At 41.9% G+C, this 16,694-nt stretch overlaps 1 protein-coding gene across 10 annotated transcripts in view; it reads left to right on the forward strand.

Moving 5' to 3' along the window:
* The window catches only part of WRN (WRN RecQ like helicase), a 261,779-nt gene that overhangs the window by 131,917 nt on the left and 113,168 nt on the right, over positions 1-16,694 (forward strand). For 9 of the 10 annotated variants that reach the window (XM_072114010.1, XM_072114009.1, XM_072114011.1 and 6 more), the window contains 5 exons: positions 250-388; positions 2,170-2,245; positions 9,695-9,762; positions 10,818-10,926; positions 15,394-15,462. In XM_072114010.1, coding sequence (XP_071970111.1) covers positions 250-388; positions 2,170-2,245; positions 9,695-9,762; positions 10,818-10,926; positions 15,394-15,462 — 461 coding nt within the window. The remainder of the gene's footprint in view (positions 1-249; positions 389-2,169; positions 2,246-9,694; positions 9,763-10,817; positions 10,927-15,393; positions 15,463-16,694) is intronic. The other variant, XM_072114016.1, reaches the window with a different exon arrangement.

The following is a 16,694-nucleotide window of genomic DNA, read 5'->3' on the forward strand; positions in this document are numbered from 1 at the left end:
CTATAACAAGCACAGACTGTGTACATGATGTATTTTGCATTGAACAATGGAAAACCAAAAAATGTTATATATTTCAGTAAAGTCTATATGCAGCCACTGGGGTGCCTTTTAGGGGAACTGTGTATAGTGTTTTTTTTTTTTTAAATGGTAACTGCTATTAAATATATTGTCACAATACCTTACTCATAACCTTATTAATTATGTTCAAGATGATCATTAATAAAGTAATAGTTGTTATTTTCTTATTAGTCTGTAGAGGTCCTGGAAAAAAGTTCAGACTCGCTCTCCATAATCTCTCAACCAATACTTGGTCCCAGTAGTAAAGTAGATGACAATGGAGTGGATGAGGAAGAAGATGAAGGCATAGAAGAGGAGGAAGATGATTGGGGTATGAAAACTGTATATTTGCATGGACTGTTAGAGGACAGTATCCCTATTTAGATCCTACTTATTTAGCTGTTGAACTTTCGATGCGTCATAAAATAGCCAACTAAAAAAGTGTCCAACATGTGGAGAATATGCTGTCTATAATGGAGAGAGGACATGGGAATGTGCTGTCCTGTGGAATAACTTAAATTCTTAGGACAACCCCTTAGGTATGTGAATATAAATAGTGACATGGATTTTTTTATTTTTTTTTTTCAGAAATTTTCTTTCCAGTATACTGGTTTTGTTATCCCTCCTAAAAGTCATGCTTGATGTAAAAGGGGCTGTCTTACAATGTAGCAAACAGACAAAAGTGTCCTTATCCCACCCTGGAAAACTAAGAACCCAGATCAGAATCCCACTTCTCACTGGTTCCTTTTAACCAGCTTTTTTTTTTTTATTATTAAATAATTTTTTAATTATTCATCTGCTGTATCCAACCGCTTTGTGGGGCCCCACTGATCATTGCAATGAGGGCAAATCCACCTCTGAATAAAAATGTACTGCATTTTAATGTTCACATTATGATCCTTCAATCGGTCTGTTTGTCATGGCAGAAGACTTTCACTGATTCTCATATTGTGGAAGGAGAGAGGCGGGTAACACACTGGTGTTTACCGTCCGAATAGTCAAGATTAACTAAAACCTGTCAAGCAAATTAACCCCCCAGAACTAAATATACTTTCATAAACTGCCATTAGAAATCATTGTCCCTATCCCTTCATAGTCCCCATACATACCTGTTAACTTAAACAATCAGGTCCTAAAGCTTTATACAAATGACCTGAGATGGGTCCAATGAGTCATTATTATATTCAGCTTATTCATGAGTGGGAGGCACGGCCACACCCCCAGTGCTGACTGACAGCCTGCATATTGATGTGACACTCCTGATGCTGGCTCCTTTATGTGGTTCCTGGTTCTGGTAGCCATGCCCCCTGCAGCCTGTGTGTATGAGATACTCCTATACACATGACTGACAGCTTGTATAATGATGTGACACTGCTGGTGCTGGCTCCTCTATGTACTTCCTGGTTCTGGCGGCCACACCCACTGCAGCCTGTGTGTATGAGATGCCCCTATACATATGCCTGACATGCTGTTACTCCTATATACTAATTGTTAAGCTGATGTCTGTGTCTCTCACACAAGCTTTAGCAATGCTTAACTATATATTATACGCAGTGGGAGGAGAGGGGAGGGGTAACATCACTTTCTCTCTCCATGTGCCCAACCTCATTTACATAATAAAGATGATTTTATGTATGCAGAATGATTAATGTATGAATTAACTAGATAAAATCTAGGATGGAATTCTTGTGAGCTTCTCAAAAAGATAGTGGTGACAGATTAGTTAGAGATACCTGATGACAGGTTTCCTTTAAAACCTAATCACACAAGCGAATTTGTTTAGACTTGTTCATGTTGGATTTATCGAACTGAGCCTCAAATGACAACTGAAGTCAGCATGTCCTTTCAGTTCAGTGATTATAGTTGAGATGAAGTAAATCCTTCACACTCCTAGAACAAGTTTGTTGGAACAAACTTGCTTGTCTGAAATGGGACAACTATATTTAGACTGTAATTCTCAGTGTTCTATCTGTATCTGTCCCAGTGAAGCCTGAGATTAGGAAACAGTTCTAGAGATACTATTACAATTGGAGAGGTCTGAATTATTAATATTACAGCATTATCAGTGATATATGTGCAGTTGATATTTATTTATTTATTTTTTCTGTGAAGATCCAGCTCTTCCTGAACCAAATGTGCACCAAATATCTTGCTTGAAAACCTATTTTGGCCACTCAAGTTTTAAGCCGTGAGTATGTTGTATGGGTAAAAGAAGATACTGAAAATGTAAAACCCATAAATGCTAATATCAAGAAAACTTATCAGCACATAATCACAAAACACAGCTGTGCTTTTTTTTGTTGTTGATGTTGTTGTTGTTCTGTTTTTTTCTGTTGGCGCCCGATATATCAGACGCAGAACTGATGACAGTTCAGCTCAAGATCTAAGCCGAACCGGCATCTGGATACACGGGGTGCCGGCTGTAACTAACGTTGATGTTAAATGTGCTAAATTTAGCCCCCAAATGGTCAATTCTCACAATACAGAAAATTGATATTCGATTTGTAAGCCGCGTGACATCAAAATAAATTATCCAGAATTTTCAAAAATGATGAAAATGTAAAGTAGACATATGGGAAATGTTATTCAGCAACTTATTTAGGAGGTAAATCTATCTGCTTGAAAACGCAGTGATTTTGAATTTCAAAAATTTATCAGCCACAATTTACCACTAAAATGAAGTACAACATGTGAGGAAAAAAACAATCTCAGAATCGTTTTAATAATTAACAGTATTCAAAAGTTATAACCATATAAAGCAACGCAAGTCAGAATACAAAAAATGGGGCTGAGCCTTAAAGTGTAACCTTTGATATGTTGTTTGGCAGGTAATTTTAAGCTCTTTTGCAAGTGGATTAGTTACCCGAATCTTGCTCCTTTCGTGATCTCTCAGATAGCCGTTGCTAAGCACGTCCCGTCTTCACGAAGTAGCTGACTACAGAGCTAAAGATGCCCCCATTTCTCTCCCTGCAATCAGCTGTTCACCTCATGGCTCAGTGCTCCAGCAGTGCTGACAGGAACACTAACTAAAGTTATAACCAAACACCTAAACTCTCATCTCTCCCTCAGCTTTCCCTACACTTGTGTATAAACAAATAATCCACACAGACAGAAACTGCAGCCCCCCTCCCCCTCCTTCCATCAGCTCACACTCCAAAGCAGGAAATGCAGGAGACACTCTCCAAGTCTTCAAGCTGTCCCCTCATGTGCTGTTCTAAAGTTTTACTTGGGTAGGTACATAGATGGATGGATAGATATGACACAGATGGATAGATATGACACAGATGGATAGATATGACACAGATGGATAGATATGACACAGATGGATAGATATGACACAGATGAATAGATATGACACAGATGGATGGATATGACACAGATGGATGGATATGACACAGATGGATGGATATGACACAGATGGATGGATATGACACAGATGGATGGATATGACACAGATGGATGGATATGACACAGATGGATGGATATGACACAGATGGATGGATATGACACAGATGGATGGATGGATATGACACAGATGGATGGATGGATATGACACAGATGGATGGATGGATATGACACAGATGGATGGATGGATATGACACAGATGGATGGATGGATATGACACAGATGGATGGATGGATATGACACAGATGGATGGATGGATATGACACAGATGGATGGATGGATATGACACAGATGGATGGATGGATATGACACAGATGGATGGATGGATATGACACAGATGGATGGATGGATATGACACGGATGGATGGATATGACACAGATGGATGGATGGATATGACACAGATGGATGGATGGATATGACACAGATGGATGGATGGATATGACACAGATGGATGGATGGATATGACACAGATGGATGGATGGATATGACACAGATGGATGGATGGATATGACACAGATGGATGGATGGATATGACACAGATGGATGGATGGATATGACACAGATGGATGGATGGATGGATATGACACAGATGGATGGATGGATATGACACAGATGGATGGATGGATATGACACAGATGGATGGATGGATATGACACAGATGGATGGATGGATATGACACAGATGGATGGATGGATATGACACAGATGGATGGATGGATATGACACAGATGGATGGATGGATATGACACAGATGGATGGATGGATATGACACAGATGGATGGATGGATATTGCACAGATGGATGGATATGACACAGATGGATGGATGGATATGACCCAGATGGATGGATGGATGGATATGACCCAGATGGATGGATGGATGGATATGACCCAGATGGATGGATGGATGGATATGACCCAGATGGATGGATGGATGGATATGACCCAGATGGATGGATGGATGGATATGACCCGGATGGATGGATGGATGGATATGACCCGGATGGATGGATGGATATGACCCAGATGGATGGATGGATATGACCCAGATGGATGGATGGATGGATGGATGGATGGATATGACACAGATGGATGGATGGATATGACACAGATGGATGGATGGATATGACACAGATGGATGGATGGATATGACACAGATGGATGGATGGATATGACACAGATGGATGGATGGATATGACACAGATGGATGGATGGATATGACACAGATGGATGGATGGATATGACACAGATGGATGGATGGATATGACACAGATGGATGGATGGATATGACACAGATGGATGGATGGATATGACACAGATGGATGGATGGATATGACACAGATGGATGGATGGATATGACACAGATGGATGGATGGATATGACACAGATGGATGGATGGATATGACACAGATGGATGGATGGATATGACACAGATGGATGGATGGATATGACACAGATGGATGGATGGATATGACACAGATGGATGGATGGATATGACCCAGATGGATGGATGGATATGACCCAGATGGACGGATGGATGGATGGATATGACCCGGATGGATGGATGGATGGATGGATATGACCCGGATGGATGGATGGATATGACCCAGATGGATGGATGGATGGATATGACCCAGATGGATGGATGGATATGACACAGATGGATGGATGGATATGACCCAGATGGATGGATGGATGGATATGACCCAGATGGATGGATGGATGGATATGACCCAGATGGATGGATGGATGGATGGATGGATGGATGGATGGATGGATGGATGGATGGATGGATGGATGGATGGATGGATGGATATGACCCAGATGGATGGATGGATGGATATGACCCAGATGGATGGATGGATGGATATGACCCAGATGGATGGATGGATGGATATGACCCAGATGGATGGATGGATGGATATGACCCAGATGGATGGATGGATGGATATGACCCAGATGGATGGATGGATGGATATGACCCAGATGGATGGATGGATGGATATGACCCAGATGGATGGATGGATGGATATGACCCAGATGGATGGATGGATGGATATGACCCAGATGGATGGATGGATGGATATGACCCAGATGGATGGATGGATGGATGGATGGATATGACCCAGATGGATGGATGGATATGACCCAGATGGATGGATGGATGGATATGACCCAGATGGATGGATGGATATGACCCAGATGGATGGATGGATGGATATGACCCAGATGGATGGATGGATATGACCCAGATGGATGGATGGATATGACCCAGATGGATGGATGGATATGACCCAGATGGATGGATGGATATGACCCAGATGGATGGATGGATATGACCCAGATGGATGGATGGATGGATGGATATGACCCAGATGGATGGATGGATATGACCCAGATGGATGGATGGATGGATGGATATGACCCAGATGGATGGATGGATGGATATGACCCAGATGGATGGATGGATGGATGGATATGACCCAGATGGATGGATGGATGGATGGATGGATATGACCCAGATGGATGGATGGATGGATGGATATGACCCAGATGGATGGATGGATGGATGGATATGACCCAGATGGATGGATGGATGGATGGATATGACCCAGATGGATGAATGGATATGACCCAGATGGATGGATGGATATGACCCAGATGGATGGATGGATATGACCCAGATGGATGGATGGATATGACCCAGATGGATGGATGGATATGACCCAGATGGATGGATGGATATGACCCAGATGGATGGATGGATATGACCCAGATGGATGGATGGATATGACCCAGATGGATGGATGGATATGACCCAGATGGATGGATGGATATGACCCAGATGGATGGATGGATATGACCCAGATGGATGGATGGATGGATGGATATGACCCGGATGGATGGATGGATGGATATGACCCAGATGGATGGATGGATATGACCCAGATGGATGGATGGATATGACCCAGATGGATGGATGGATATGACCCAGATGGATGGATGGATGGATGGATATGACCCAGATGGATGGATGGATGGATATGACCCAGATGGATGGATGGATGGATATGACCCAGATGGATGGATGGATGGATGGATATGACCCAGATGGATGGATGGATGGATGGATGGATATGACCCAGATGGATGGATGGATGGATATGACCCAGATGGATGGATGGATGGATATGACCCAGATGGATGGATGGATGGATGGATATGACAAAGATGGATGGATGGATGGATGGATGGATATGACCCAGATGGATGGATGGATGGATATGACCCAGATGGATGGATGGATGGATATGACCCAGATGGATGGATGGATGGATATGACCCAGATGGATGGATGGATATGACCCAGATGGATGGATGGATATGACCCAGATGGATGGATGGATATGACCCAGATGGATGGATGGATATGACCCAGATGGATGGATGGATGGATGGATATGACCCAGATGGATGGATGGATGGATATGACCCAGATGGATGGATGGATGGATGGATATGACAAAGATGGATGGATGGATGGATGGATGGATATGACCCAGATGGATGGATGGATGGATATGACCCAGATGGATGGATGGATGGATATGACCCAGATGGATGGATGGATGGATGGATATGACCCAGATGGATGGATGGATGGATGGATATGACCCAGATGGATGGATGGATGGATGGATATAACCCAGATGGATGGATGGATGGATGGATATGACCCAGATGGATGGATGGATGGATGGATATGACCCAGATGGATGGATGGATGGATGGATATGACCCAGATGGATGGATGGATGGATGGATATGACCCAGATGGATGGATGGATGGATGGATATGACCCAGATGGATGGATGGATGGATGGATATGACCCAGATGGATGGATGGATGGATGGATATGACCCAGATGGATGGATGGATATGACCCAGATGGATGGATGGATGGATATGACCCAGATGGATGGATGGATGGATATGACCCAGATGGATGGATGGATATGACCCAGATGGATGGATGGATGGATGGATGGATATGACACGGATGGATGGATGGATATGACACGGATGGATGGATGGATATGACACAGATGGATGGATGGATATGACACAGATGGATGGATGGATATGACACAGATGGATGGATGGATATGACACAGATGGATGGATGGATATGACACAGATGGATGGATGGATATGACCCAGATGGATGGATAGATATGACCCAGATGGATGGATGGATTGATGGATATGACCCAGATGGATGGATGGATGGATGGATATGACCCAGATGGATGGATGGATATGACACAGAGATTAGTAACCTAAGCCCTATGGGTATGGCCTAAATTTCTTTGTGGTAAAACTCCTTTAAATGAAACGTTTTTTACGTGAATATAGCAAAATTAGTTTCATGAAGCATTTTAGAAAGAACTCATTCATGTGTTTTGTTGGGTTTAGGTTTTTCCACAGAATTTTGTTGTGAAAGCTTATATGTATTTTTTTATAGTCGCAGATGTATAATGCTGTACTACGATTCTATAATTATTTAATCCATGATACCTCGCAAATGTTCACTCGCTATAATTGTTGAGAAAAGCATGATGCCACACCTACCATTTTTGTGTAAATACTGCATAGCCAAGATAGATTTGCGCTGATGTACGAATTTAGTATTTTTTTTTTAATCTTTTCAGAACCATGGTGTTTTAGGTTTTGAAGTGTTCAGAAAAAAGTTCTCCTTTTGGAATACTTTATAGTGATTTTTGGGTGTTTTAATAGGATGTCGTGTGTCTTGGCTAGAAGCCTTAAAGGAAATCTACCACCACAGTGGAGGACTTTAAACCAAGTACACTTACATGCTGATGTGTGCCCTCTCTGGCAAGATCGGTTCTTCTTTTAGCTTCTAATGCCCTTTTTATTACAAAAATAAGGCTTTACAATGACACAAATGAGCCCAAGGGGCTCCAGGCTGCATATCTGTAAATACAACCTGGAGCCACTTGGGATCATTTGCATAATTTGTAAAGCTTTTTTAATGTGAAAACAAGGGCATACGAAGATGAAAGAAGAGCAGGCCCTGTCACACATACCAGGTCCTGGGGACACATGCCAGTATATCAGTGTACTTGGTTTACAATTCTTCATCCTGGTGGTAGATTTCCTTTAACTACGGTTATGGTTACCATGAATACAAATGGTTGCTGCTGGAGATTTGGTCACCAGTCACTATATGGAAATAACTGCTTCTGTTTTCATATTATGTGTTTTCACGGTGTATGTTTTTCATGGGACCGAGTATAATCTATATATTACAGACCAAAGAAATGCACAAAACAGCTAACAATCGCATGAATCACAAAGTCGATGAAAATTAGTAATCTTATTAATATTCAAAGGCAGACAAAAAACAACATACATTTAAAACCATCTAAAAAAATATTGTACAAGTAATATACGAGTGGGGTCCCAGGTGTGGGTTAACCGCATATCGCCCCTATCCAGACACTGAATGATGTCTTATTGCCTCCCTCAATGTATACCACAGCAGTACTTTAGTATTCGTACGTCACATCAAAGTGGATGATGTAGAAAGCCTTAGGTAACAGACCTAATGTATTCACAGAGGTGAGCTGCTAATTGCACTTGTCCCAGTAATACTCTCCAAAAATATTTAAAAAAAGTAAACGAATATAATATCAAAGTGTTAGTGCTCCAATCTTAACCTAGTAAAAGACCATGCAATTAACCAATACTCAGCATTGTTGGCACGTTGCTTCACATTGGCACATTATTAAGTTTCCCCAAAATCTCACTGGGTAAGTTGATAGATGAAATGCAGAAACTCCTATAGAGCTAGCATATAGGCAGAGGGAAGGCTAGGCAGAGGTGGAAGGCTGCCCACGCGTATCGTCGTCAAATAAGACTTCCCCTGACGACGATACATCTGCCTGTTTAGGAGAATACATGGAAAGTCTATTTTATTTAGTTTATATTATTTTTCTTTCCGTTGGAGCACCGAGACATTACTTTGATTAAACCAGTATTATGACATGCTGCTTGTATGGCTTCCCAATATTGGTGATTGTTTAGAGGTACACATTGCCATGAACTGAGCTCTTGCCAAGGTCATTAGCTTGTTAATTTCTCCGAAGACAGCAGAAATTGAGGTAAATAATTTTCCATATTTGTTATATCTATTTAATTTTTTTCCCAGGGTTCAATGGAAAGTTATCCATTCCATTTTAAAAGAAAGGCGGGACAACCTTGTTGTTATGGCAACAGGTAAACAATTTCTTTTTTAAATGTCTTCACCATTTAAAGGGGTTATCTGGGTTTAAGAAATAACTTTGTGGCAGTCTATTTAAAAATAATAAATGTGTACTTGCCTCCTCCGGTGCTGCTGATCCGTGCCTGTTTGTTTACGGGGCACAGAAGCCGCCCACAGGCAGCTTCCGGCCGCCGAAGTGGCTGGCCACACCCATTCGTCCCTATCTCTCTGCATTGTAGGGCGCTGGGAGATGGTGTCGGATGGGAGCTTCCGGCCTGTAAACAAACTGGCTCACAGATCAGACGGACTGCGGGACATCAGCAACGCTGGAGGAGGTAAGTACACATTTATTTATTTTTTTTTTTTAAATATCCCAGCCCGGCCCTTAATTATTTCTTAAACTGGGATAACCCCTTTAAATTTCATAATTTTAAAAATCTTTTGAGGTTAATGGAGGGAGTTCTATCACAAGGAAAAAAAAAAAAAAGTTTCTGTTTCTGTTGAAATGAATCCTTTTTAAAATTTTGTTATTGTAATATGGTATCCTATTGCAATGTCTCCCTATCCTCCTGGATTGCATTAAGGCCGGGCTAGCTGAAAAGAAAAGCTAATCAACCAATAGATCGTAGAACCTGTAACACTGGTCAAATTACAATATGCTAATTTCTGAGAAGTCATTAATCTTTAATTATTGCTGCCATCAGATGTACGGTTGCTAAGCATGGCCTAAATAGATGTACTGTAGAAGCAGAGCTTATAACAGAAATCTAGAAATGTGTAGTCAGCAAGATTCTCTACTCTGTACATGTTATATCTAGTAACTCTGCACCCTTGCCAATATTCTCATTGAAGAGAGCCAGAATTTTATTATGGTTGGTATTGCAGCTTCTTCCCCATGCCAGGAAAAGCTATTACAAAATCCCTGTGAGCTGGGTAAACAATGAATGCATTGCCACTCCTCTAAATTACCATTTAGTAGGGTTACTTGAAGTTCCCATCAATCTTTTATGTGATATTCTACAAAAGGACTTCAAAATAAGGCAATGTCTATTTCTAATTTTTCTTTAAGGTTATGGAAAGAGCCTTTGTTATCAGTTTGCGCCAGTGTATACTTCCTGCATAGGCATTGTGATCTCCCCGCTTATTTCTCTTATGGAAGACCAAGTGTTACAGCTTACGTAAGTGTTACACAGTATACAATGACTTTGACACCATGGATTACAGGCAGTTGAGGGATATTTATGTGGGAGGTGCGGTCCGGGGAAGAAACAGAGTAGAGGGGAGCGCCTCAGACTGCCCCCTCATGAATACGCTGGATATCTGTAAGCTTGATTAAAATTATTGATAAAAATAGACTGTTTAAAAGGAATATACAAAATGTCTAGTTCTACCATAGGCAAAGGAGTCTTTCAGAGATGTGTCATATTTGTGTATAGTTCAATGTTCCACAAACTAAAAAATGATATAAAAGGACTCACCACTGGGATAATCTATGGTTGAAAAAATATATATAGGAAGCAGCGTCTCCTGTTCACCCGTCTTGATGTGTACCTGGATTCTGATGAGGAAACTGGATCCCGTGTCTCAGAAAACCGTTCTGCGGATAGTGCATACACAATAGGGGCGGTGTGTGGAGGCGTGTGTCCAACAGGATATGGTCAAACTGTCAGAAGTAACGGGGAATTGGGTAAAAGTACTAACCCTATTAACCCCTAACCAGACAGATGACTGTTAATCCTTAAGTTTCCTAACCTCGGAGCCGCAGCCCTGAATGGCTGCCACCCCGACTGGAACTTTTCCCTATAAACACTGGCCCTGTTAAAAACCTACGAAGTCCAGGGAAGGTATATAAAATTGCTTTAAAGTAGTGATGTCAGGTAGAGCATGTCCCTACATGCCATATTTCGCCCTGCTTAGGCTCATCAGGGGACATTTCACAAATACCATAGTCACCTAACAAAACAAACAAAAGTAATATGGAGCAAAAATTAGTATCTACTGAAAGGGGCATTAGGGGAAATATCGAATATTCAATGTATCCCTTACCTTTGTAATTGATGACCGAGGTGTTGGAATGGGTACAGGTTAACTCGTATCAGGCATATAAGTGACCTGTGCGAGTGATTTCTGTGTCGGGAGCTCGTAATAAAGAGCTTCCGTCGGTTATGTGAACCAGTGGGTCCATAACGGTGGTTACCTGCTGAGGTCTTTATAAAGTAGTGCTTAAAGGTGCTGCGCCGGAAGTACTCGCCCTCTCAATTAGGTCCCCGTAGGAGACATAGCGCGCTGGAAGTGCCGGCATCCCGGCATGCTTACTGCTTATGTCCTAGAGAGATCTCGCCTGTGAGATCTCGCCTGTGGCCAATATTTGAGACTCGGAAGGAATTGTTCTTCAACCAGAGAGTTTACCATCCAGGCCAGAGATATGCGAACACTCTTCAGAACGAGAGGTTACCCAGATGCTGTCCTACGCACAGCCTATCAGAGGGCTCTGAAACAGAATAGAACAACCCTGTTAGTCCCCAAACCTAAACAACCCGAGACTCCTCAGATTAGACTTATCGGTACATACGATGGCTCAGCCTCAACAATACGCGATATACTTACCAAACATTGGTCGATTTTACAAATGGACCCAGATTTGTCACCTGTCATCGCAAATTACCCTAATATAACCTATAGAAGGGGGAAAAACATCCGTGACCGTGTCATACGAAGCCACTATACTAGACCTAAGGCTGCAGGCACTTGGCTTGATAACAAAACCCAGGGATGTTTTAGATGCAGTGGCTGTGTAGCCTGTAATGTTATTTTGAGTAGGAAGGATTTCACAAGTCATGCTACTGGAATAACATATACTATCAGAAACTTTATTTAACTGCCGTGTGCCAGAAACAATATGTAGGTAAAACGTACAAGGAATTTCGTAGGAGAGTAGGGGATCATCTTGGGGACATTCGCAATAATCGTGACAAGACCCTAGCAAAACACATACACAACGAACATAACGGTGATATGAGAGGGTTATCCTTCATTGGTATTGACCTTGTAAAACCCCCTCTAAGAGGAGGTGACTGGGACCGTATTCTGAGACAGAGGGAAACAAAATGGATTTTTAGGCTCAAGACAACACCACCACAGGGGTTAAATGAACAACTGAGCTTTGCCTGTTTCCTCTGAACTTTGCCTTCTCTGAATACTGTTCACCCTGGTCCCTCAGGTTAATACCCCCACATTTTATGTCTTCTGTCTTTCAGCACAAGCAGGGATTCCTACATTATGTTGCCTCTACTACATTTGAGAAATGACAAGTCACTCAAATCTCTCTCTTTTTTTATGGTTCCAGTACATATAAGGCTTAATTTTATTATTCACGGCAGGTACATGGATTCCATTCGCACTTTCTATATGTGCAAATTTATGTGCAAGTTGCGGGATGATACTTTCCCGACCCGCCGGTTAGTCCCTCCCCCCATTGCTATTACACTGCTTCATCTAGTTCTAGCAGTAACATTGTTTTGACCGAGCCTGTGTCCACACATTCTAGACACGCCCCTTGATCAAACATAACAGTTTCTAGGCGTATCTTTATACAAAAGACACACCTCCCCACATATACCTGACACTGCCCGCTTTACTCCGTCATGCATTACACACATGCGTGATCGCATCCCGATCAAACTATCGCGAGATCCCGCTCACATGCGAGATCTCTCTAGGACATAAGCAGTAAGCATGCCGGGACGCCGGCACTTCCAGCGCTCTATGTCTCCTACGGGGACCTAATTGAGAGGGCGAGTACTTCCGGCGCAGCACCTTTAAGCACTCCTTTATAAAGACCTCAGCAGGTAACCACCGTTATGGACCCACTGGTTCACATAACCGACGGAAGCTCTTTATTACGAGCTCCCGACACAGAAATCACTCGCACAGGTCACTTATATGCCTGATACGAGTTAACCTGTACCCATTCCAACACCTCGGTCATCAATTACAAAGGTAAGGGATACATTGAATATTCAATATTTCCCCTAATGCCCCTTTCAGTAGATACTAATTTTTGCTCCATATTACTTTTGTTTGTTTTGTTAGGTGACTATGGTATTTGTGAAATGTCCCCTGATGAGCCTAAGCAGGGCGAAATATGGCATGTAGGGACATGCTCTACCTGACATCACTACTTTAAAGCAGTTTTATATACCTTCCCTGGACTTCGTAGGTCTTTAACAGGGCCAGTGTTTATAGGGAAAAGTTCCAGTCGGGGTGGCAGCCATTCAGGGCTGCGGCTCCGAGGTTAGGAAACTTAAGGATTAACAGTCATCTGTCTGGTTAGGGGTTAATAGGGTTAGTACTTTTACCCAATTCCCCGTTACTTCTGACAGTTTGACCATATCCTGTTGGACACACGCCTCCACACACCGCCCCTATTGTGTATGCACTATCCACAGAACGGTTTTCTGAGACACGGGATCCAGTTTCTTCATCAGAATCCAGGTACACATCAAGACGGGTGAACAGGAGACGCTGCTTCCTATATATATTTTTCAACCATGGACCATCCCAGTGGTGAGTCCTTTTATATCATTTTTTAGTTTGTGGAACATTGAACTATACACAAATATGACATATCTCTGAAGGACTCCTTTGCCTATGGTAGAACTAGACATTTTGTCTGTTCCTTTTAGACAGTCTAATTGTTTATGAGTGCTCTCATTTTCTCAACACTTATTATTTTTATCAATAATTTTAATTATTAATATTAAATGTTAAATTTTATTCACTCTTTATACTTTACCAGCTACTATAGTCTCTTCATATCTGTAAGCTTGGTCTGGCGTTCGCAGCGCTATGTAGTGCAGTGTTTTATAGCTTTATCAGAAGGTTCAGATAAAGCTAGCAGTTTAACAATGCTACATCTGGGGTAGAGCTAGGGAGCTGCTTACTTTAGTTTTAACCCCTTCCCGACATGTGACGTAATAGTATGTCACATTTCGGGTCCCGGTACATGGAGAGGGCTCGTGGGCCGAGCCCTGTCCATAGCCGGTAAGTCTTTGCTGCATATTGCGGTACCCGTAATTGTACCGACCCAAAGAATAAAGTAGACATGTCATTTGGGGTGCACAGTGAAATCCGTAAAATCCAAGCCCACAAGAATACGGCACAAATGCGTTTTTTACCAATTTCACTGCATTTGGAATTTTTTTTCCCGCTTCCCAGTACGCGGCATGGAATATTAAATACCACCATTTTGAAGTGTAATTTGTTACACAGAAAATAAGCAGTCACACAGCTCTGTACATGGAAAAATAAGTTACAGATTTTTGAATGTGGTGAGTGAAAAATGAAACCGCAAAAACTAAAAAGGGCTGCAGCGGGAAGGGGTTAATGTAACTCCTACATTAACGGGAGTTACAGAAACAGTGTGGTACAACAGGCCTGACTGTTTTTGGAACCTGTGCCCCCTACAACTGAAGTAGTTTCGCCACTATATGATTAGATTGATCATTGCAAAGGTTCTGTGGGTGGAACCCACACCTTTCAGACATATATGCAGATCTTGTGGCTTAGCCATATACGTCTAAGATCGGAAAATGCCTTACAAGTATGTATATTCACTGTGACATATATTTCTCTCTTAAAATTAGAATGTCGAATATTCCTGCCTGTTTCCTTGGATCTGCGCAGACTAAAAACATCATGCATGAGGTGAAAGGGTAAGTCTCTAAATTAGATTTAAAACCTGTCTCAATGCAAATGAAAGCATTACTAGGTTTGACTATTGTGTGATACAGTGGACTTTACACTCGCAATTTCATGTGATGTTGGAATCCTGTAGAAAACTTGTACAATATTTAAGGGAACAGTTTAAGTTGGTAAACGGTTTGGTAAGAATCATTGGCCTAGTCATTAAATTTAGTCTGATAGTTTTGCAAGGTTTGCAATGATTGCAATGATACCATGAAAAGAAAACTCCTAGGGAAACCTCTGTGATCTTATAACAAAGAGTTTGTAGAATGGATTCCTTTAAAATGTGACTTAAAATTTTCTTCATAAACATATAGGGCAGGTGATTCCATAAGTCTTTGTAATATACTTTTATTAATAAATGCTCTTGTAGTAAGACATTAGCCTTAGCGTGATGCCACACATGGTGTTTTTGGTCCGTTTTAAAACCTGTTTTTTCAGTGCGTTTAAAAAAGCATGCCTTCAAAAAATGCGTCTTTAAAACGCATCCTTTTTTTACCATTTACCATGCGTTTGGCTGCTTTGAACCTGTTTAAAATAAACATGTTCAAACCAGCCAAACTCTTGTTGAATGGTTAAAAAAAGATGTTTTTTAAACCCCTTTCCGCTCTGCGTCCAATATATGACTTAGCGCTCAGTGAACTAATAGTCGACACCCCAGTGTACCACCCGCATTCGGAGTGGGCTCTGATCGCGGGTGTTCAACCCGTTAAATGCAGCGGTCAGCTCGACCGCAGCATTTAACTTGTCTTTGGGGCTTCTTCCCCCCCCCCCCCAACCCATCTTTCCCCCCCCAACCCATCTTTCCCCCCCCGGTAAGATGGCGTCTGTGACTTCATCTTACAGGCAGAGTGTCAGCCTATACATGTGCATAAAGTAGAGATGTAGGGGAGACAAAGAGAGACAAAAGAGCACTCCTATAGTGTGTTACCCTCGTTATATTAGGATTTATTGTGATGTAGTGATAAACTCACCTTTTGGAGTTGTGCAGGTAGGGCACAACTCCTATTGATGCTTGGTATGAGACTTAATGCCGCTGCCTCGTTCCGCTGCTGGCTCCCCAAATGTCCATGTGCAGTAACTTGAAGAATAAACGGATAGCATCCAGGAAGGGTGCGTTGCTCTGCTATTTGGAACGTTTGTAAAGGAATCGGCGCTGGCTTGCTCAAAAAGTTTCTTTTATTTAAGCCAATTATGGCAA

Source organism: Engystomops pustulosus, chromosome 1 (genome assembly GCF_040894005.1).
Source record: "Engystomops pustulosus chromosome 1, aEngPut4.maternal, whole genome shotgun sequence".
Taxonomy (NCBI): domain Eukaryota; kingdom Metazoa; phylum Chordata; class Amphibia; order Anura; family Leptodactylidae; genus Engystomops; species Engystomops pustulosus.